The sequence below is a fragment of the Vanessa cardui genome, chromosome 25 (genome assembly GCF_905220365.1).
Source record: "Vanessa cardui chromosome 25, ilVanCard2.1, whole genome shotgun sequence".
In the NCBI taxonomy this organism is placed as follows: Eukaryota; Metazoa; Arthropoda; class Insecta; order Lepidoptera; family Nymphalidae; genus Vanessa; species Vanessa cardui.
In genome coordinates this window covers 8,749,436-8,773,646 of record NC_061147.1, presented here as the reverse complement: position 1 = coordinate 8,773,646, position 24,211 = coordinate 8,749,436, and the positions used below count along the sequence as shown (strand labels likewise).

General features: G+C 34.4%; 1 protein-coding gene across 17 annotated transcripts in view; it reads left to right on the top strand.

The window, feature by feature from the left end:
- Window positions 1–24,211, top strand: part of LOC124540440 (muscle calcium channel subunit alpha-1-like) — a 108,040-nt gene that overhangs the window by 83,500 nt on the left and 329 nt on the right. For 2 of the 17 annotated variants that reach the window (XM_047118005.1, XM_047117993.1), the window contains exons 9-47: window positions 368–471; window positions 1,002–1,192; window positions 1,635–1,854; window positions 2,326–2,428; window positions 3,158–3,309; window positions 3,707–3,824; window positions 4,016–4,108; window positions 4,317–4,437; window positions 4,774–4,859; window positions 4,951–5,054; window positions 5,168–5,325; window positions 5,677–5,827; window positions 7,140–7,275; window positions 7,758–7,924; window positions 8,149–8,236; window positions 8,381–8,488; window positions 9,784–9,836; window positions 9,911–10,048; window positions 10,708–10,822; window positions 11,160–11,290; window positions 11,700–11,925; window positions 12,288–12,386; window positions 13,227–13,259; window positions 14,389–14,574; window positions 15,081–15,183; window positions 15,425–15,585; window positions 16,044–16,141; window positions 16,225–16,313; window positions 16,627–16,767; window positions 17,038–17,203; window positions 17,633–17,641; window positions 18,387–18,555; window positions 18,774–18,873; window positions 18,947–19,025; window positions 19,090–19,173; window positions 19,478–19,905; window positions 23,159–23,259; window positions 23,595–23,701; window positions 24,046–24,112. In XM_047118005.1, the coding sequence (XP_046973961.1) occupies window positions 368–471; window positions 1,002–1,192; window positions 1,635–1,854; window positions 2,326–2,428; window positions 3,158–3,309; window positions 3,707–3,824; window positions 4,016–4,108; window positions 4,317–4,437; window positions 4,774–4,859; window positions 4,951–5,054; window positions 5,168–5,325; window positions 5,677–5,827; window positions 7,140–7,275; window positions 7,758–7,924; window positions 8,149–8,236; window positions 8,381–8,488; window positions 9,784–9,836; window positions 9,911–10,048; window positions 10,708–10,822; window positions 11,160–11,290; window positions 11,700–11,925; window positions 12,288–12,386; window positions 13,227–13,259; window positions 14,389–14,574; window positions 15,081–15,183; window positions 15,425–15,585; window positions 16,044–16,141; window positions 16,225–16,313; window positions 16,627–16,767; window positions 17,038–17,203; window positions 17,633–17,641; window positions 18,387–18,555; window positions 18,774–18,873; window positions 18,947–19,025; window positions 19,090–19,173; window positions 19,478–19,905; window positions 23,159–23,259; window positions 23,595–23,701; window positions 24,046–24,112 (4,983 nt within the window). Of the gene's footprint in view, window positions 1–367; window positions 472–1,001; window positions 1,193–1,634; window positions 1,855–2,325; window positions 2,429–3,157; window positions 3,310–3,706; window positions 3,825–4,015; window positions 4,109–4,316; window positions 4,438–4,773; window positions 4,860–4,950; window positions 5,055–5,167; window positions 5,326–5,676; window positions 5,828–6,280; window positions 6,414–7,139; window positions 7,276–7,757; window positions 7,925–8,148; window positions 8,237–8,380; window positions 8,489–9,399; window positions 9,508–9,783; window positions 9,837–9,910; window positions 10,049–10,707; window positions 10,823–11,159; window positions 11,291–11,699; window positions 11,926–12,287; window positions 12,387–13,226; window positions 13,260–14,388; window positions 14,575–15,080; window positions 15,184–15,424; window positions 15,586–16,043; window positions 16,142–16,224; window positions 16,314–16,626; window positions 16,768–17,037; window positions 17,204–17,632; window positions 17,642–18,386; window positions 18,556–18,773; window positions 18,874–18,946; window positions 19,026–19,089; window positions 19,174–19,289; window positions 19,328–19,477; window positions 19,906–23,158; window positions 23,260–23,594; window positions 23,702–24,045; window positions 24,113–24,211 lie in introns of all 17 variants that reach the window. The other 15 variants (XM_047117999.1, XM_047117998.1, XM_047118008.1 and 12 more) reach the window with 15 other exon arrangements.

The window sequence follows — 24,211 nt, the reverse complement described above, 5'->3', positions numbered from 1 at the left end:
TAACAATTTTCCTAAACTATTAAATTTGGATTAGATTTTTCTTATCGTTGGAGGCTGCTTTACGGAATGCTGGTAGTATTTAAATATCGACGATTCAAAAACACTTCTTTGTGAAGTTTATTTGAAACAAATTGATTTGATTTGAACAATGTTGTATATGCCATCAATTATTATAATATCAAGAGACAAGTAGTACACTTAACATAATGTAAAACTATCTATAACTACGTAATGTATAACTGATAACAGCATATCATAAGAAAAAAATACTTATATACAATAATTTAAAAGACGTAAAATAATTTACGATATTGCTTGATTTTCAACTAAACCGTTATAAAATTGAAATATTTCAACTATTTTTTAGATCCAAGACGCGATGGGGAACAGCTGGGAATGGATTTATTTCGTATCTATGGTCATATTGGGAGCATTTTTCGTTATGAACCTTATTCTCGGTGTGTTGTCTGGGTAAGTGATTCATAATAAACATAAGATTAAGCTAAAACAAGTATTTGTTAGTGATCTGAATGTTTTGGGTCATACTATGCCATCCGTAGATATTGGCGCTGTAAGAAATAGTAACCATAACTTACGTCGCCAAACCGTTATCAACCTTGGGTGTGGAGATGTACTGGTGCCTGTAGTTACACTAGCTCACACAACGTTCAAACAATACACCAATACTAAATATCTTTTGCTGTTTGGTGGCAAAATATCTAATTAGTAGGTGCTATCCAGATGGGTACAAAACCCTAGCATAAAATTCCACCAAATACTGTGAATGCAATAATGGTAGATATACATATATGCTGTTGTGATATTTATATTGTTCGATTATTATATTGTTTGATTCTTCTAACTTTACAATACTTATGACAGGAACACTAAGTAGTCTAGACAACATAGATATTATATATTATGACATTATATTTATCCTCGTTAATATACACAGATTCCACAATTTTATCAGCACATCTCAGTATATAACTTAATTTCAGAGAGTTCTCCAAAGAAAGAGAGAAAGCGAAAAACCGAGGAGATTTTCAGAAGTTAAGAGAAAAACAGCAGCTAGAAGAAGATCTTAAGGGTTATCTAGACTGGATTACACAGGCCGAATATCTGGAACCTCTCGCAGACCAACACGACCCAGTAGATCAAAAGAGAGATTATGTCATTGGTAACTTAATAGGTAAACAAGTAATATTGATTTTTAACTCTTAATCATTCGCTAGATGAAACCGACAAGTTGCTGATATATATCTAACTGACTGACTGATATATAATGACGAATAGAATATTAACATTTTTGATGAATAAAAAACTATATTTTTTTATATTATACAACGTATGTAGTTGAGAACTAGAATGACTTAAGGGAATCGATCTCGGTTTATGGAAGTTCGAAATTTTTGTAATTGGAAACATGTTGAGTATTTTTTTAACGCAGAATTGATTTACTGTCACGATCAAATATTCATAAGAAAGAGTAGTTAGAGTACATTCTTCGAAACATTTCTTAAAATTAATGCTAATCGTAAATTCCAAAAAATAAGCTAGTAAAAATGGCTTATTAAATTTAATTTTTTCGTAACGCATTTTATATGTTCATTTATGCTACACAACATTTTTAGGTCAGAACCAAACAGAAAACGATTCAACGGACCACTTAGGTATAGAACCGGTCGAGCAACAGAAAATTTCCATTGGCAAACTGTGGAAGAAGGACTTCGACAAGGCGAACCGTCGTATGAAGCGGGCGTGTCGACGCGCCGTGAAGTCGCAGACCTTCTACTGGCTGATCATTGTACTCGTGTTCCTCAACACCGTCGTGCTGGCCAGCGAGCACTACCAGTGAGCATCTCTCCATATCGTGAAATTGTCAGGTTTAAATCAAAATTAAGAGGAACAATTTGTCTGTAGAGTAAAGTAACAGCCTGTAAATTTCCCATGGCTGGGATAAGGCCTTCTCTCCCATTATGGAGAGGGTTTGGAACATATTCTACCACGCTGTTCCAATGCGGGTTGGTGGAATGCACAAGTGGCAGAATTCGATGAAATTAGACACATGCAGGTTTCCTCGCGATGTTTTCCTTCACCGCCGAGCACGAGATGAATTATAAACACAAATTAAGCATATATACATATACAGTGGTGCTAGCCTGGGCTTGAACTTGAAATCAACGGTTAAGATGCACGCATTCTAACTACTAGGTCATCTCAGCTCTCAATTACAATTTGTCTGAGTATTTTACAAAACCCTGTCTTTAATTGTTTTTAAAACTGTCTCGTGATTTTGGCCTGTCCTACATTCTTTGTTTGCAGACAGCCAACATGGCTCGATCACTTTCAAGAATATGGAAATGCGATGTTCGTTGCACTTTTTACATTGGAGATGTTGGTCAAAATGTACAGTTTAGGTTTACAGGTGAGTTTCTTGTTAATTTAAGATAATCTAGTTGATTCATAAAGATAAATTACTCTTATAACAATTATTAGAGTAATTTATCTGTATGAATTATTAAAGGCAAAGGTCGATGAGTATTATTATTACACTATTCATTTTTCCCATTGAGGAGAAGGTTAGAAGAATATTCCGATCTATTACTATGCTATGCAGGTTGGTAAATTCACGAGTGGCAGAATTTTGTTGAAAGCACAAGCAGGTTTCCTCACGATGTTTTCCTCACCACCGAGCTCGAGATGAAATTTCAACTATAAATAAACACATGGAAATTCATTGATGCTTGCCTGTGTTTAAACCCACAATCATCAGTTTAGATGTACTTGCTCTAGCTAATGGGCCATCTCGGCTCTTTCAGGACTAATAACCCCAATTAAAACTATTTATTATATTTAATCCCTGGTGACTATCAAGTGTATGACGACCTCCGTGGTCGAGTGGTGTGTACACTGGTTTTCATGGGTACGCCACTCTGAGGTCCCGGGTTCGATTCCCGGCCGAGTCAATGTAGATTATCATTAGTTTTCTATGTTTTCTTGGGACTGAGTGTTTGTGGTACCGTCGTTACTTCTGGTTTTCCATAACACAAGTGCTTTAGCTACTTTTACATTGGGATCAGAGTAATGTATGTGATGTTGTCTCATATTTATTAAAGTTTAATATTTGAATAAATCTCGATACGTTGATGTTCAGGGCTACTTCGTGTCTCTATTCAACCGATTCGACTGCTTCGTGGTGGTGGGCTCCATCAGCGAGATGGTGCTCACGAAGAGCGAGCTGATGCCGCCGCTCGGCGTGTCGGTGCTGCGTTGCGTGCGCTTGCTGCGCGTCTTCAAGGTTACCAAGTATGTGACCATATAATATCATGGTATATATGTAGTTACGTAAAAGATCTTTCTATGAGAGTTTTCGTTGTTATTAAAATATATATTAAAGTAAATAAACAGACTTTTCCAACCACGAAAGGTCAAAAAATAAATAAACAACATTTGACGTCGAATTGATGCAATCATTAGTCGAGAGGTGATTAATCTATGGTATAAATATCGATAAAATCATAATATCGATAAATCATCTTATCGAAACTTTGGAAATAAGAACAAAGTCGTACGAAACAATTTTGTTCTTTCTTCGATTGGAAAAGGATATGGGCATTTGTTCTTCAATACTATTGAAATGTCAATATCGTCGATTTGATTGATCTAAATGCATATTATTAGTAATGGCTTGACGCTCTATTAGGTACTGGCGTTCGCTGTCTAACTTGGTGGCATCTCTGCTCAACTCGATCCAGTCCATCGCATCCCTGCTGCTGCTACTCTTCCTCTTTATCATGATCTTTGCGCTGTTGGGCATGCAGGTAAAATACTACCTACCAAATATTCCATTTCTACCCCAGTTTAAAAATTTCCTGGCCTTGGTGACTGCGACTGTGCAAATAGTTAAATTTACAATGATATATCAGAAAATTCTCAGATGTATTCATTCATTATAAGCAACATGCATTAGTATGAACTACTTAATTACTCTCGTGACTATTATTTATTCCAGGTTTTTGGTGGGAAGTTCAACTATGACCCGGTGGAGGAAAAAGATCGCCACAATTTCGATTGTTTTTGGCAAGCGTTGCTCACGGTTTTTCAGGTAATGACAATTTCTTTTATTTAAATGTGTAGCTTATTTTTCAAAGCTGTTCAAGCCTTATTTTTTACAAATACCCATATAAAATAGTTTTCATAACCTACCATAAAATGTTAATTACATAAATATAGTTGGTCCTTCTAAAACGTTAAACATTTTTACACAGTTAGACTTTTATGCTTCAAATGTTAACTGTTTCTTTATCTGCCAGATCTTAACAGGTGAAGATTGGAATGCGGTGATGTACGAAGGTATCAAGGCGTATGGTGGAGTCGGCACCTTTGGTATACTTGCCTGCATCTACTTCATCATACTCTTTATTTGCGGTAACTGTATCCTTTTTACAATACTTATACGACGGAGGTTTCAAGCAGTGGATGTCGATGGGTAATGTTGGTAACAGTTGATTAATGAACTCGTTTATAAATCAATCGCTTAGTTATAATCTGGTCTGCACGTCCATTTCTATATTCGACCGAACTGATCGACCACTACTCGAGAAGTGTCGATTGCGCTTGTTAGCCGGTGAATCATTGACTCCATCAAACACCGACAAAGGGTTCTAGCGTTCAGATGACAATTTTGCAAAATACATATATCTTATTATTATCCATTCACGCTGCTTTATTATTCGTGACACAAAAATAGTTTTCTGAACCGCAAAACAGACATTCTACTGAACGTCTTCTTGGCCATCGCTGTTGACAACTTGGCTGATGCAGAATCGTTGACCAATATTGAAAAAGAAGAAGGTGTAAGTAATATTTCTAATGATACAGTAATTTATACTTCTACCGTTATTAAATATTTATCACATTTACATTTAATTTGTTTAAAAATTGTAGCAGGGCGCAGAAGAGAAAGAAGAAGATCCAGGAGAAGTAGAGGGCGCACTTGCAGACACAGATGATGAATATATCCACGACGACGATGCCTATACCACTGATAAGTATGGCTTACAAACTGTAAAAAATATTCAACATAAAATTCAATTTATAAGACACCAATAATAATAGAACTTGAGATTAAGTATCTACATATTAAATAATAATGTGATCGCAGCTCTGAAAGGGACTATGAAGAAACAGGATCGGAAGGTGAACAGCAAGAAGAAATAGAAGGAGATGCAGAAGATGCTGAAATTGATGAGGAGAATGAAGAGAGAATCGAGGAAGAACAAGAAGCGGAAGAAATGGAGAATCATCAAAGAAACCATATAGGTAATATATCTCGTATTTAATATTAATGTTTTTTTAAATGGTATCATACTTATATCGAATTAAATTTAGTATCTAATACTTAAAATTACATTTATGGTAGTTATAACATTGTACTGTTAAAAAAACTACAATAATACTTAAAATAAGGTTTAAGCCTAATTGTAGGTGATTTACAATTTAGAACAGAAAGCGGTATTTATTTACCCAGAGCGTTATCTAAGAGGTAAACAATGTAAATACGTGATTTGAACCTAGGAATCGAATCACTTAAAAATGTAGGAATCCAAAAATGTTTCTACAAATCTTCACAAAATTGGCAAGAGGAACGTGACGTTAATCCAATCGAAATAGTGAACACAGAGTTCGAGGACGAGCCGCGCTTGAAACGCAAGCCGACGACGTCCTCGGCGCGGCCGCGGCGCCTGTCGGAGGTCGACATCCGGGACTCGGCCAAGCCGATCCCTGATGCTACCTCCTTCTTCATATTTTCAAAAGACAACAGGTTAGGGACCGCGGGGGAGCGACGCTTTCGATTAGATGTTTAATTATCTGCCTCTTCGTTTTTTTTATTTTCCTTGGCTCTCATGACGACCGTTATATCATTCTTGAATTTCAAAATATCATTCAATATCGGTAGGTCATTGGAGTCAATTCTTTTTAAATATATATATGCCTTTGTCTTAAACAACTTTAATAATTTGAGCTGTTTATGTTATTTTATATGATTAATTTTATTCTCACAATTTATTAGCTAATCACTTATGTTTATTTACTTGCATATCATTTGATTAAAACTTAGGCGTTTTAATCTCGCAGAGAGGGCACACGTAAAACATTTCGGCATGAACACATTAATTTTATATAAATTATAAAGGTAAACGGTTATATTTTAAGGTAAATATAAGTAGCTAGAAAGTTTTACCAGAGGAATATTGTATATTTCTATCTCACAAAGATGGTGGCGAGTTAGAAGAGGAGGGAACGCTTGTAACCGCTAGACCGCGGCGGATATCTGAACTGAATATGCCAAATCAGACGCCGCCAATACCGAACGCTAGTAGTTTCTTCGTATTCTCACCAACGAACAGGTGATTGGTGATTCGGTACCCGTGTCTCATTGTGACCCTATTGGCGTGCATTCATTGGCTGATATTTACTTTTACATTGATCATTGTTAACGTTTAAAATAAGTTTATCTACCATTCCGTTTCCTGTATGACTTGCACGTGTGCTGTCCTCGAAATTTTCAAAATTATTTAAAATTGAGTTGATTTTTACAATGAGATGGCAGGGTACCTCCAATTTTCTGATGTTAGCGGCTAGGTTTGTCCGTAGACGTCAGTTAGTGGAGCATGAATATAGACAATGGAAAGTTAATTGAAATAGTTTAGACGAAACTTAGCTGTTTAATTATTTATTTTTTGGAACATGCCGAAATTTTAGAGCATGACAATTTTTATTTTTTAAAGCTTCCAATATAGCATGCGAGTTTTAACATGTGTTTTTTATAGTATTATATCTAATTATTTTGCATGATTTAGATTAATGTGTTATTTCTGATTTAGTTATAACTAAAATTTTATTATGCGCTGAAAATCTGTGTTTTAGTAAAAATATGTACGAAAATAAATTTCCATTAATGTCATTCATATTTCAAATATACATTGTATAAAATATATAAATGTAATCGAACTACGCAAATTTATGTTTTGTCGTTATTATTTTGCATAGTTTAATAAATGTGATCAATGTTTGTAATAGTTTATATGCCAACTAGTTTATCAATGAATTTTACAAATTTCACGTCATATTAGGTTTCGTGTATTCTGCTATAAGATGTCAGCATCTTCGACATTTGGAAATATCATCCTGGTGTGCATCATGCTGTCCTCTGCCATGTTGGCAGCAGAGGATCCTTTAGACGCCGCCCAAAAAGGATTCAGAAATTGGGTAATTTATTAACATTTACTAATTTAGGCTAAACTTATTTGCTAGTAATTGTACAATGTATTAATACGAGCTGTATATGAAGTAATTTAGTGTAATAAACATAATTAAAATATAATTAATAATGTAAGATAAAGTTATAAAAATGGTCTCGGTTCCAGGGAGATTCTTCTGTATAAGAAGAGCACCATAATTTTCCCGCCAATGTTTTTTTTTATAATGTTGCCCACTTCAAAAATATTCAACACTAAATTATTAATCAAGTCACTTATTAAAATGATAATTATTATGATGAGAAAGAGTCACGATTAAACATAGATAATACATTACGGTTAGGAAATATTAAAGTTCTAAATCGATATGCACCTAAAAATTGAATAAATTTATACTATGGTATTTTATTTCAATCATGTATTTATTTGTAATTTGATTGTATTTTGCCCATTCTAACATTCGTATTCCAAATTCAAACCATATTTTTCTAGTTACTGAGTCAATTTGACATATTCTTCACGGGCATCTTCACGTTGGAGCTGTTCCTGAAGCTAGTGACATACGGCCTCATTTTGCACGAAGGTGCCTTCCTGCGCTCCGCCTTCAACGTACTCGACATGCTGGTTGTTTGCGTCTCCCTTATCTCTATGAGCTTTAAGTACGACATTCCATTTGACTTATCTATCTTCCTTAGCTTATTACAAAAAATGATAATTTCTAACAAAATTAATATTTTGGACCAATTTTTGCTAATTATATCATCAATCTTTTATAAATATCTATAATTTATTATCATTGTTGAAATTGCTTTTTGGGTACTAGGTATATAATGTACCCAAAAAAGTCCTAGTTTTCTATTATTTAGACTTAGTGGTATTTTAGGTCTGGGAGTATATCCGTGGTGAAAATATTGCGAGTATTCAGGGTGCTGAGGCCTCTAAGAGCCATCAACAGGGCCAAAGGCCTTAAGGTCAGTAATTGATTTTCTAAAAGAAACACATACATTTATCTTATGATGAAACTAACATTTAAAATGATGAAATAAATGATTATAATATGAAAGTTATATTAAAGATTTAAATTATCATTGTCTTCAATTTTTCCCTGATTATAGCACGTTGTTCAGTGCGTGATCGTTGCAATCAAAACGATTGGAAACATTTTGTTGGTAACGTCCTTGCTTCAATTCATGTTCGCGGTCATGGGAGTGCAAATGTTCAAGGTAGGGGGCACTTCCATCAGTTTTACCTCAAGATAGCACTTTACCCCTCGGGCAATACGACTTTGTGTGCCACCGGTTGGAGTGATACACAGATCACAGTCTTTACATATCTTTAAATCTATTACACCTTTGGGTATTAAAACAATTTCAAAATTACTTATTATTTTCTTAGTATCTAATTCTATTTCTTTCTCACTACTCATTTCTCATGATTTTTTTGTCTTCCTTTCTATATATTCTGACGCTTTGCTTGTCGCTTTATTTTCTTCGTGTGCTGATTTATGTTCTAACTTGAGACGCTTATTTATTTATTCGTAACACATATACATTATACATGTATCAACAACTCAATTTTCTTTTTCTGACATATCTTCATCTCTTTCTACTTCACAACTATCACAATAAAACACGAATGAAACAGATATAATAATACACAATACTCAGTCCGAAAAACGTGACCAAAATATTACAGCATGACCTTCTTTAGACATGTAACTAATATTTAGACTATTGAATAGAAAACTAATTGTGGTGTCTTTCAAACGTCACTAATGTACTATAGCATGAGTAGCTACTGCCTTGGACCCAAAGGTGTAGGTATTACATAAAATCCAAATCATTTAGAAGACTAATATGAACCCCCGTTGCATAGATAACCCCCTACCTTGGCGTTTACTTGTCTTCAATCCCCATTTGAAAACGTCTAACAAGATTCGATTGTATTTAACATTATACGTAGATTCAAATCATTTCCGTAATCCTCATGTTAAAATGTCCTATAAAAAAGACTGTTTGCTTTTCCCCTCATGTCCTGATGCTGCCTGGTTACCGGACAATTACGGACATACTTCCCTTGGTAACGTATACATCCACGCAACTAACTCGCACTTTATCCTTCATTGAAATTCTAGTATGTGGTGAAATGTGTGATAGTAGCGATTAAGACTATAGGAAATATAATGTTAGTTACGTATTTGTTACAATTTATGTTCGCTGTCGTCGGTGTACAGTTGTTTAAGGTGAGCATATCAGAGCATTTGATCTAAAATACTAACGATTTTGGAAGACGTAAGTTTATTAAAACAAGTTTAAATATCAACGACTATAATAATTGCACGTTTATTAAATTCAATAACGAAACAAATGAAACAAATGAATTACATGCTTAAAACATAAGTTCATCATGAGAAATGAGTTATTATAACGCAACAGTAATTGAAGTAACTGCTTCGAAGCATGTAAATAAACAATTCAGATTCGAACATAACGTCTACTAATCACGAAGTTTGTTGCAGGGTAAATTTTTTAGGTGTAACGATATTTCTAAAATGACAAAAGATGAGTGTCAGTAAGTAATATCTTATTTATTATTTTTCAATCGAATTCTGATAAGAATCATATCACAATCGATTTCTTTTGCAGGGGAACTTATTTAGTATTCGAAAATCGTAATTACGTAGTTAGAGATAGAGAATGGAAACGGAATGACTTTCATTTTGATAATGTTATGAAAGGGATGCTCACCCTCTTCACTGTATCCACTTTTGAAGGATGGCCAGGGTAAGTGTACGCTTTAAAACTTTTTAGAACACCTTTAAAGAACACATTTGTGTAATAGGTTATTATAACATCAACGACTGCATATACAATAACACCTTAATAAAACCTTAATAAAACCTTGAAAATGACAACCACCATGCTGTTTTAAATATTGCAACACGAAAAACAACAAAAAAATATCCCGCTGAGTTTCTTTAGGCGGTTTTTGTCAGGTCTAAAGTCTTCCTTTCCAAACTGACTGTAAAATTTTGACGATCAATAAAAGTGTGATACGTTTATGTTGAATAAAGTTATTTTAAAATTGATGCAGATTTTCAAATATAGATTTTAAAAGTGAGGAGATTTTTAGTCTGTTTCATTGTTACGTAGCCTATTTAAAAGGTTTCACGACTTACGGGGATGGATGAACAGTAGCGTTTCACTTAGAACACCTGATCGTAATTTCTGAAAGTGCTGGATCAATTTTGATGGTACTTTCACTTGAAGATAGCTAATGTATACAATGCAATAAGGAGTACTGTCTTCAAAAACAACTTTTCTTCAAATTTATATAGTCTCATGCAGAATAATGATTTAATTTTTAAATTCTTGACGTGAATTTCATAGTAATTGGTCATCCTTATACAATGAAAGATAACATATGTTTTTATAATTTTCAGGTTATTGTATGTATCTATAGATTCGAATGCAGAGGATCGTGGTCCCATTACTAACTTCCGTCCAATTGTTGCAGCATATTATATTATTTACATTATTATAATTGCCTTCTTTATGGTGAGCATTTACTTTAAAGTAATTAACCTAATTAAAATTGTCGTACAAATTTTCATCATCACCTGGAGTTGAATTTCGATGATCTTTAATTGAATTAATTAAATTTTCAATTGCTTATACTTTGATTACATTTGCCAAAAGTTTTTTACAGCTAGAAGTATATTCGAAAGCACATTTTTGTCAATGGTTTCAATGAGTTGAACTACAATATACATATCTTCTAATTTTTTCAAACTTCTTCTACGTAAATTATTATAATCCAAGAGATTACATCTTGGTCTAGCCTTGGTACTTACACCGCAAAAAAATTGGAAATTAATATCTTGAATTTGTTTAGGTAAATATATTCGTCGGTTTCGTCATAGTGACATTCCAAAATGAGGGTGAGCAGGAATACAAGAACTGTGAATTAGATAAGAATCAGAGAAATTGTATAGAATTCGCCTTGAAAGCCAAACCTATTAGAAGGTAAGTAAAAAGTCTAAAAATTCTTATGCTTAAAAATAAAAACAATTCAGCTACGTCGGACTTTGGCGACGAAGACAATTTGACTGCTTTATGAACTAGCAGAAAAACACTTGAAAATGCAGAAACATATTCCTCAACTTTCTCTTAGTTCAAAGGCACAACAACGGGACACAACCTGAGTGAGAAACAGATCTTGGTTTTTTTTCTAGCGTGTGATACTTGATGTTGCTCTAGAAGCACAGGATTAAGAAGAAGAAGATAAAAAATTATTGACGTATAAACAAATTTAAGTAATAAGTTCAAATAGGTTCGAAAAATCAATTTATGAAGTTAAGAGTGAATAAATATATGTACCTATCTTTCTATCACGTTGTAGTATTGATGTATTAATTAATTTGTACCTTCATAGATATATACCGAAGCACCGAATCCAGTACAAAGTGTGGTGGTTCGTCACCTCTCAACCATTCGAATACGCGATCTTCGTCCTCATCATGATAAACACTATCACCCTCGCCATGAAGTACCACAACCAGCCCCACGAGTACAGCAAGGCTCTCGACTTGCTCAACATGATATTCACTGCGGTCTTTGCTCTTGAATTTATCTTCAAATTAGCTGCATTTCGATTTAAGGTTAGATTTCTTTTACGTAGCTTTATAATTCATACCCAATATCGATTTTGAAATCACAAGTTTCATTAAAAATGTTGAAGATTATCCTGTAAAGAAAAAATACTAAGATTTTTTCTAAGAAAACGCCATAAGGACGCCTTTAACCTTAAAAATAATTGATATAATTCCATTCGAATACTAATCTAATTTAAATATCGATGCTAAAAAATTGTATAAGAGGAATACTTAACGGTATAGTAGCTTTATAAGTGTAGCAAAACAAGGTCAATTTATCAGATAGGTTATATTATATCAGTACGGTATGTGTACAGTTCAATACGTAGCATTTTAATGATTGTTTCATGATTGTTATTATCTTGTAGAACTATTTCGGAGACGCGTGGAACACGTTCGACTTCATCATCGTTTTAGGTAGCATCATCGACATCGTCGTCTCACAAGTAAACGAACTCAAAAATCAGGTAATGTTCACTTTGCACGCTATACGCAATATAATCTGTTATTATTAGTTAACCACTATCACTTGGTACATTGTTTAAATTAAAATGGTCATCTTTTCTATGGTAGATATGTACAAATGTTTTGATGAAATGATGAAAAAAAAAAAGTAACTACTGAGTTTTTTGCCGGTTCTTTTCGGTAGAATCTACTTTCCGTACCGGTGGTAGCTTCACTTAATTGTAAAATGACGATTCAAAAGTGCTTGTAAAATGACGATTCAAAATTGCTCGTAAAATCCTACATGAATAAAGTTTATTTTGATTTGATTTGATGATTTTTCTATAACAGCAGAACAATAACAGCCTGTTAATTTTCCACTGCTGGAATAAGGCCTCCTCTCCCTTTGAGAAGTTTTGGAGCATATTCAACTACCCTGCTCCAATGCGGGTTGATGGATTTGTTTATAAATAGAACATGAAATGTCATCAATTCCAAATTCAAAGTAGAAATAAAAATATCCAATGAAAACTTCAGATGATTCTTGCGCAACGACCTTTTTCTGTCAAAGATAAGAATTTAAGTAGTATAACTATCAAACCGTCTACCATACACTCACTAGAAAACTACTAGATATCTTTGTTTTATATGGTTGGATAAAATACTTATACATCCAAATATTTTCATAATTACACGTAGCAATATTTCAATGTACAATTGTATAAGGATGACCATTTTAAATTAGACGATGTAGTTACTGTCCCGAGCATGGACGATATAGATGTTGTATTAACAGCAAGCAGCGGCATCCCGTATAGTATATATGTATATGTAGATGATTGAAGCAATCATGTTTATTGCAGGGAAGTGGATTGCCAAGAGCACACGTCGTTAAGGTAAGTTCACGCTTTTGCGAAAGACATGAAGACAGTAGATCACCATCACACAATACTTTAGAGAAAATAATGACAAGCTTGATAGAATAAAATTTAAAAATTCATAAATGAGAGTTCAAAAAGTTGATAATCATTTGGATATTATAGATGTTACTAATGAAATAGCTTTAGATGTTGTCCAGCCGATAATTATTATTATAAGGTTAGCTTTTGATGTTCAGTATCTACATATGGGACAGTAACCTGCAAATAGACTTTTCAACGTAAATACGAAATATATAGAAATAGAAAAAGGCACTAAGTGCACTTCACAGTCACACAAATTTCTGGGTTAGTTATAGTGTTATATAATATGTAAATTCATATAAATATTCTAAGATATTAATGTTACAAATTGTATATACACTGTAGAAATATATAGTTAGCACTTTTTGATAAATTGCCATATTTTCAATGTTCATCTACTACTAGTGAGTAGAACACGAAACTTCGCATTTATCCAATAGATTTTTTCAAGTTTCGAAACCCATGACAGGTTTTGTTTCGATTTAATTTAAGTAAACTGACTTTTGAACGTTCTACATTTGTTTTTTTATAAATACAGCCATAGCGTCGCTCTCTCCTTGGCCAGTAACTTCAACTATCTAAAATTAATTATTTGTTAAATCGTAACAATTTAGTAAATTGACGATCCGACTTTTTTAGTTTCTGCACATTCAGCTGAAGCTCTTCAAAATAACACAATGACCGATTTTCTACAAATTCTTCAAATAATCATTTGGACAAAAATCAGCTCACACTATTAAACTTATTCCAGAAAATCAATGGAAAACAGGCATCATTATATTCAATGACGCAATTAAAATAAATTATATTTCAGATTTCTACTTTACTAATTTACAAAATCATTACATGTATTCTAAATTTATTGACATACTCCAGGACAGCACCATCTTAAAATCACTTGCGTATTGTTTTGCCACACGTAAATTCCTGATAAATCCATTCAAACTCTTAAAGTATATTTACGGCTCCAAACGATACACATATATTAAAACAGTTCTGATACATTTAACATAAAGTTATTAAGAGTATCATCCAAAGATTCAAATTGAAATTAATCTCGCAGGAAAGTTCGATCCCGTCTATAAACTTCTTCCGATTGTTTCGTGTGATGAGACTCGTGAAGCTGTTGTCTCGTGGAGAGGGCATTCGCACGTTGCTCTGGACTTTCATCAAATCCTTCCAAGCGCTGCCTTACGTTGCTCTGTTGATCTTGATGCTGTTCTTCATTTACGCTGTGGTCGGGATGCAAGTAAGTTTATTATGAAGTAATCAAAATTCAATCTCATATTTTCTTGATACAATTTTGATACCGCTGGTTTTTTTTGGTGGTTATCAGTTTAGAGTAAAAGTAAAGTAAAGTAACAGCCTGTAAATTTCCCACTGCTAGGATAAGGCCTCCTCTTCCATTAAGGAGAGGGTTTGGAACATATTCCACCTGGCTGTTCCAATGCTGGTTGGTGGAATGCACATGTGGCAGAATTTAAATGAAATTAGACACATGCAGGTTTCCTCACGATGTTTTCCTTAACCGCCGAGCACGAGATGGATTATAAACACAAATTAAGCACGTATAATATAGTGATGCTTGCGTGGATTTGAACTCGCAATCATCTTTTAAGATGCGCGCGTTCTAACCACTAGGCCATATTAGTTTAATTTTGACAAACATTTTACAATTTGTAACTTATTAGTCTCCGTTTGATCAAAGAGAGTTCTTAAAACTCTTAGATTTGTCATTTAAGTAATTTCTTTCAGGTGTTTGGGAAAATAGCAATAGATGACGATACGCCTATCACAAGAAACAACCACTTCCAGACTTTTCCGCAAGCCATATTGGTTTTGTTTCGATCTGCTACTGGTTTGTATTTATCTTTTTTTGTTTCTAATTCAACATTTAATCATGCCCTGCCAATGGCCATGATAACACTTTGCTTTTTTAAATTTTTTATTCAATAATTAAACATAATATCACAAGCATATTGCTTTACCATTTTTTTTTACAGAATATTTTTCATCTGTTTATCCCTTTTATTACTTCCTTCTCCGTGCGTTTTCGAAAAGTTTTTGACCCTCTATAATTTTTCTCGTAAAATTACCAGGTGAAGCATGGCAAGACATAATGATGGGAGTATCCCCGGAGCCTGAAGTGCGCTGTGACCGCAATTATGATGAGGAGGGTGAGGAAGATAGCAGCGGTTCCTGCGGCAGCGTGCTCGCCTTTCCCTACTTCATTTCATTTTACGTGCTTTGCTCCTTTCTCGTGAGTAAATTGCTCAATATTTTATATATTTGCACTTAAATTATATTGCAAGACTAAAACATTCAACTTGCATAATTATCTCCCATTATTCCTTTTCGAATATGAATTAGTTAAATTGGACGTGAACACATTCCTAATTTATCATTTTGATAACGAGTGTTTCGTTATCAAAATGATAAATATTAGATAATTATATGGCATGTTTACTAAACAAAGTCTTGAAGAGTTCTTTTATTTTACTCTTGATCCAGACTATGCTGCCAAACATTATTATAATTCTCCTTTTCTGTAATCAGACTAACAAATATGGACACACAACATCCATATATCGACACATACTACTTCAGCCAAATATTTTCTTTTGTCTTATTATAGGTTTTTATTTTACATTTGAAGATTTTGGGTGATTTTATGGAATATTGTACATAAAGTTATCCTTTTAACTTACTTCTTTCCAGATTATTAATTTGTTCGTCGCTGTCATTATGGATAATTTCGACTATTTAACCAGAGACTGGTCAATATTGGGACCACACCACTTAGATGAATTTATAAGGTAATTAGAAATCATCACATTTGAGTACAAAATTCTGATTTATATTATTATGGATTTTTAATGTTTTTTTCTTTTGGTTTCAGATTATGGAGTGAATACGACCCTGACGCTAAGGGACGAATAAAACATTTAGATGTAGTCACATTATTAAGAAAAATAAGTCCTCCTTTAGGTGAGTGCCATCACATTATTATAGTGCAAAAGATATAAGAACAAATACCAGTGAAATTAAAATGTCTTTGATCTTGAAGATATATAAAAATTAAAAAGGATCGCTAAAAACAGTTCAAATAAATATTTTATAATGATAGTCCTTGTTTTATTATCTTAATTTATCAGAGTCACTAAAGTTTAAATATCGAACAAATATTTCATACAATTGACAGTTACACTTGTTAGAATGGTATTAAATTTAGAACCAAAACAAAAATGAACTATAAGTACCTAGAATACCTGTGACTTGACTGCGACTTATATCTTTTCAGGTTTCGGCAAGCTGTGTCCTCACCGCGTGGCGTGCAAGCGTTTAGTCTCCATGAACATGCCACTCAATTCAGATGGAACAGTTCTCTTCAACGCCACACTCTTCGCCGTCGTGCGAACCTCGCTTAAGATCAAAACTGATGGTTGACACTTAAATACACTAATTCTTATTGTCTTTGCCCAATTTAAAAGCATAAATTTCTCAAGAATCTCACTTTCCAAGATTTTTCTCATTATTTTTAAACATGCATTACTTTGAGATTTATAGATAGGACGGTACTTTAATTTTCTATTAGCTTTAAGTAATTTTATTTAAGAAGAAATTATAATTTACTATGTGGTACCCAATTATTCTCGGAACGGAAATCTTGTAAACAAAAGAACCTTTTTTAATACTATATACGTTCTTACAGGCAATATAGACGACTGCAACACGGAACTTCGGGCGGTTATCAAGAAAATCTGGAAGCGAACCTCTCCGAAACTCCTCGACCAGGTGGTGCCACCACCAGGAGACCCTAACGAGATCACAGTCGGAAAGTTCTACGCCACCTTCCTCATACAGGACTACTTTAGAAGGTAGGAGATGTTACTAAAATAGAATAAAATATTTGGAGACATTGAAGTTGTATTTAATTAATTTGTAGAAACTTCTTGACATTTTTATATTGGAACTGTTGTTGGAGGTTTTAATTTTGTTCTTCACAGCTGAAGAATTTTTATAATGTTAAAAAAATTTAGATCAATATAATGTATCAAATGTTACCAATACCAATTCGATAGAAGTTGAAGATTACATCATGCATGTGCTAAAGAATACTGAAAAATCACAAACTATTCTAAATTATTTGATTATTTGATACGTCAGTTATAGAGCCGATTTAATTGTACCGAAAAATCGGATTCCTTGTAATAAAAAACTATATTTTATGTTATTTTGATATTAACCATAATTTTTTATTTATATTAAGTTCGGTTTGACACTGACACGTTGTTTTTGTTCCATAGGAATCACGCGTAAGTAACGCATCTAAAGGAAAAGTATGTTGTTTAGGCGAGAGAATGTATCCCTTAGTGTTTTACTCTTGAAAATATCAAATATAGATAATATTGAAAGTTTTACATTATATGCAAAGTACGGCAGGAGTCAGTTTAGTAGTTTTCGGTCCCGCATGGTCCTACGAAAACAATAATATACCATGATATTAAACGGTTTGACGAACTTTTCCAAATACCCACATCACAATCTAATCATGTTACGACATCAGCATGCCATTTACACACATTTACAAACAAACGAACCACATAATTGTTTTACCCAACCTCGAATTCTTTTTCAATGTTGTGTTTTTGTGTTTTTCCGAATTTTCTTAAAAACATGAAAAAGGTACCGAAATTGAATTTTCCATGACACTTGTACATTTCTAGCCTTACTGTATTAGAATGACAGAAATTGGAAGTAGATTTTTGATGAATTAGATGTGTATTGGTATACGAAAACGAAAATTCTCTACAAATTTAGTCTAGATAAGAATTTAGCTGCACTAGCTGGCAAAATATTATTAGTTAAATGTTAATCGTGGCCTGAGTCTGAACTTGTGACATTATCTTAAACTAGGTCAGAGCTAGTCTAATAGAATTTAGTATACATTATATCCAAGTCATCTACCATTGCTCATCTGCTAATGTTCATAACGCATTATGTCACAAGTACCGACACAGAATAATGGCACAATTACAATTGAATATTGGTTGAATAAAGGTTCAAAAAGCGTAAGGAGCAAGAGATGAGACAAAGCGACGAACAGAGTCATCAAATGACATTGCAAGCTGGCTTAAGAACGCTGCACGAAGCTGGGCCGGAACTAAAGCGAGCTATATCGGGCACACTAGATGAAATTGTTGCTGATAACGATATTCCTATGCATAGGGTAAGTGATTTTAAAATGTTCGTATACTTCATATTACGTAGGAGGATTACTTATTTGAATTGTGTTTGTCATTTTTGTCGATACCAATTTTTTTCGCATTTCATCCGAACTTAATTTATCACTTATATATTTTGGCATTTTTTAACCATTTCCTACATTTTAAAATGTTTACAAATTCCGGATATGTATGCTGCTTCTCAAATTGACCAAAATTGCAGAGAAACCATTCGTTATTTGGAGGAGTGTGGTCGAGTATACGCAGACATGGTCCCAATCGGCAGTTTCATAGACATAGGAAACATGGAGAAGCACCTCCTGGTATGTTATTTAAATCGTTGATGCATATTTTTAGAAGCATATTGATTCTTAAAACCACATGTCTTCATTTCAGTAGAAGGCGTAGGTAACCATTTGAGTTCGATGATGCAGCGTGAATACGGAATGGCTGCAGTACCACTGGCGCCCAATTTGTAAGTACATTCTTAATTCAAATTTAGAATATTAGCTGAAACTAAACGTTTATTTATATTATAGAGCTAACGGACAACCGAAAGAACAAATACCTTTGAGACCTCTTATATTCAACGGCGAGTCGGAGAAGATATACCAGGTGCTCGAGTGAGTATAAACTTAAGATATGTTGTCAAAGCAGCCATCGTAATTTAGTGTAATAATTCATTAATAAAAATCGACGTACTTAATAGTGAATAAACGTATCGCTTATCACATTGCAGAGCGACAACAAACGATCTAAAGAACGCTATTTACAAAGGTAGCTAAACGTGTGATTGAGTGATTTTAATTATTCAATTTTGATTTTGGTGATTTTGAATCCCTTCGGCACCGACTAACTAATTCCCAGTGTGTCACTAACCCTAACATCTCTTCTCCATCCACGCTGCCGGATCGCGTCGACGCGTAGCAATCAAAAGTCGAACTACCCAGAGATGCTCGGACAGATAGGTCTCGCGTTCGGATGCGTCAACTACCTCTCGACACCGGAGACGTCCGGAGCCAAGTCTACCTCGCCGTCGAGGCAGAAGATCCACCCGGAGGGGGAGAGCAAGCTCACCCTGCCCCGCAAGGCGTCCCCCGAGGACCGCACGCCGTCACCCGGCGAGACCATAGCGCCGAAGATCTCGCTGCTGCTGGCGCGCGAGTGCCAGCCGGCGGAGTCGCGGCCGATGACGCTGTACGGGTACAACGCGGCGGCGCGCCTGCCCTTCGCGTTCTCGCACGCGCGCGCGCGCCGCAGCCTGCGCGCCGCGCCCGCGCCCGCGCCGCCAGGTCGGATGGTGCGCAGCGCCTCCTCGGGCGCGCGCGCCCCGCTTGTAGCCCCGCCGCACCCAGGTCCGCACGACGCATGCGGGAAGCTTCCTTCACGGAGCCCACACGAGCTTGACGAATAAAGATAAATTCTTGTGTTCTCCGATAGATCGAGTTTAGATCGATGCGAATGTATGAAAATGAAGGAAGCTTTCTCATCGGTATGACGAGCATCATGCACTGAATAATAAACTTTGACGCTTTTCAGACGAAAGTGGACATGAAGTCGCTAAATGGTATAGAAACACTATTTGTATTGCGAGACGAAACCGTCTTCACGATGTTGATTGTTCGTAAACGTCATCATTGCATCTTTAAAGTACACCTTTACATCGACCGAGCACAATTTAATTTAACGACACCACAAGTATCACGACTTTGAACCGACATATTAAAATGAACAAAAAACAGTTAAACAAAATGGACGACATTTATATAAACTATTTAAATGTAATCGCATGAATACTAACACATCATTTGAACGGCTGAATAGTGTTGCATTTAGTATAGTTGAAAAACAATAGAAGCTTTTAGATGACATTAAAAAACTAACAGAATATTGAACGCATTCATTAAAACATGCACGATCTGTAAGAAATCATAAATTTTCACGAGGGCTAAGTGATGATTAGTTTGTTAAGAGTAGATAACGCAACCGCTTAAGAATTACAAAAAACATCAAGCTAGCTTTAAGAGTTTGAATTTTAGCAATTAGAAATATGATGCATACAAAGTCACTGTAAATAATTTTAATGAAACAGACGTAGAAAACAGTCCGTTAAAATTGAAAAAGTGAATTATTTTAATAAGTAACTTTATCACTAGTATCCATCACAAATTATAGTATAAAGATTATTTTCGTAGTTAAACATTTTAGAATTCTCCCCAGAGACTAAAAAACAGACAGAAAGTAAAGCGATAAGCTAATGATATATTGGATATCAAATCCATCTCTAATTATAATGGGTGAATTTCAACAGGTCCAATAAAATCTTCATTTCCGTGGATTTTTTATTCTGCAACTTTAGAACAAGAAAAAATAGTGTTTATTTAAGTTTTTGATAATATATGTATTCTTGCTTAATATCTAGCAGATAGCTTAAAAAACTAACTAGATATACAAGATGAAAAATCTCGTGCCACGGCGATGAAACATGGCTGCACGGCAATGAAACATGTGTCCACGGCAATGAAAGAACTGTGCCACGGGAATGATAGAATCAATCCACGGTAATGAAAAAATCCAATAACACATGATATTTTTATATGTATTTAATACTTACCTGGGATGGACACATCCATGTCTCTGAGAGGGAAAGGCATACACATACACATGCACTCTTTTTACCCTCTTCTCAATAATCTTCTTGCATAGGAGTAAAATTAAAGAAAATTTTTATATAATCAAAGCAACACAATCATTTATTTTAAGTTCTTTCACACAAAAATTAACAGAACAGAAATTAACAAATAAAAATAAACTTTTCTAAAGTATGCAATAGGTATTGCTAACAATATATACTTAACACAACATAATTTTACAATTCGCGAATAAACAATTATTTATTATGATTTAATCAAGTCTGGACAAATCGTAGGGCCTACCTAATCACAGCCTTATTATCAACATAATATTTTTTACCTTTTCTCTATTAAATCTTATATTACAGACTTACAGTATTGGATTCAACAAGATTACACATTTGTCTACGGTTCGTTTTCAGATATGATAGATATGTGTAGTGTAGCAAGAAAGATAAACCATACAAAAGGGTGTGAACTTGGTATGTTCATCGTTTTCCAATAAAGAAATCTTATTATAGAATACAATCAGCCTTTCTAATTAACACTTACATGTAATTAACACTAACAGTATAGCACTGTTAACAGGAATAGCAGCCTTTCAAATTCACTCGTCTCATTATTATTATCTATACTTCAATATTAACTTAGATCACAAAGATATATTTTTGCACATCACAAATCAAAATAGCCTATTCATCTTCTTTTTTTAAATACTCCTCTCGTAAAACAGGGTCGCTTCTTAATTTTTCACGTCGCTTTTGTTCGGCCAATCTTTTTCTTTCCTTTCTCTCCTCTTCCGATAGTTTCGGTTTAGGCATCTTGGTTTTCTAAAAATAAGCAACCCATTATTATGTTTATAATGAGACTCTAATATGTGTGTGTGTGACTGTAAGTTTGTGCGTGTGTGTGTGAGTCTTTGTGCGTGTGTGAGTGTGTGCGCGATTGTGTGTGCGTATGTTTGAGTGTCTATTGTGTCCAAATGTATATAATTTCGTAAGGTTAACGTGGAGATATATTTTTGTAGTTGAATGTACACTACAGATTGTTTCTTTCCTTAACCATACCGTGGCGATGAAAACATAAGTCACGGAAATGAAACAACTGCTCATGGCAATGAAACTAAATTGTTTTAAAAGGCATGGCAATGAAATTTCGTTTCATCACCGTGTCTTTTTTTCATTGCCATAGCAAATTTTGGCCACGGAAACCATGGCAATGAGAGCACGGCGATGAAAATCAAGGCAAAAACATCAAGTAGCCAAAAATCTATTAATTATTCAGAGTAATTAACACGTCACAAATAAACATAAGACAAATGGCATTCTATCGAATGCCTAATCAAGAGGACAAACTTATTCAAATAGAAGTTAGGTCTATCCACGGCGATGATAGAAAAAATGTCCAGTAACATAAAAATCGAATACTTACCTTTATGGCGCGAAAACGTAGGCACGTATGCACTTGCTTCCACGTGGAGCACCGAGCGAAACTATCATGCAACGTTTAGCGCACAGGGGTGGTGGACGCAAGTCCTTAGATAAAACAATATTCTTAAATATATTTAGGACACGGTGATGAAAGGTAGTTCTAGGACAAATGTATTTTTATTAACCATTCTTTGTATTGTTTAAATATATGAATAAATGTATTCCGTAACAATACTTTAACTGTTCACGTATCAATTAAAACTTGGTTTTAATATAAATAACCAATAGATTTTTATCAATGACGTATAATACACATCGAGGTAATGTGTGGACAAACACGGCAATGAAAGATTTCGAGGTGTAACTTTTTTTTTTGGAGCTTCTATTAATCCTATTAACTTCATATTTAGTGCTACACATAGGTTACTATTTCACCTAACCAGAAAAAAATGTTAGAACATTATAACCATGTTTTATAGTACCGATTTCATTGATGCCACGTAATTTTTGTGCCTGGGAAATTCACCCTAATAAACGTAATCCAGGAGGCGATAGTTCCGGACGCGGCGTGGTATCGCTTCCCGGAAGCCCTCGGAACAGCTCATCAGTACCCGTTGTTGGTTCCGCGGAGAGCCTGGTCACGAGGGTAAGACTGATAAGAATTAAAACAGTAGAGCACCAATCTGTAAAAGTCCTGCTGCTGGATCAAATTATCTTTTTCTCTTGAAGAAGTTTCGATGTTATTTCACTTTCAGGCTATTTCAAATATGAGGCAGAATTTCACATTTTCTTTACAGATTTCCGCCTGTTTACCTTTAACGATTAATTATACAAAATACAAATTAAGTAAAAGAAATCCTTGCGGTGCTTGCCCAAATTTAAATCTTTAATAATCAGCTGAGATTCACCTGTTCTAGTTAAATATAGTTAAGATTTCTCTGATCTGAACATCCAAAATGATAATTACTATTTTTCTATCAGGTACTGGCCGAACAAGGCTTAGGGGTTTACTGTGATCCAGAATTCGTAAGAAATACTTCGAGAGAAATGCAGGAAGCACTTGATATGACCCAAGAACAAATGGACAGGTAATAAACAAAATGCTAGTCAATCAATTACTTATCGGTAGGGCTTAGTACCTGTCTGGTAGGTTTGGTAGGTACCAAACGCTCATCATATATTTTACCATAAAAGAGCAAGACATAACAGTATTGAAGAGTTAATAAGCCAGTATAACTGGCACAAGGAAATAACAACTCAGATCCAAATATTCGTGGAGCATTGGTGATGTAAGAAATGGTTACTGTGTGTTTAGTTCAATCCCTATGCATTTGGGCAGTTTTGAAAGCTTTGTCAGACTGCCTACCGATTTTAAATAAAAAGCTAGTTCAGTTCATTTCAATCGTACTAATCGTTCTCTGACAATCAACAGAGCGGCGCACCAACTAATGATTCAAGAGAGAAATATAAAACAAGTTCAAAACCAACAGGCCCAAGTGGTAAGCATCACATAATAATACTAAGGTTAATTTCACCACCGATTCGTAAGCCAAATTTATATATTTGATCCAGAAAAAAATGCCCAATATTATGATTCG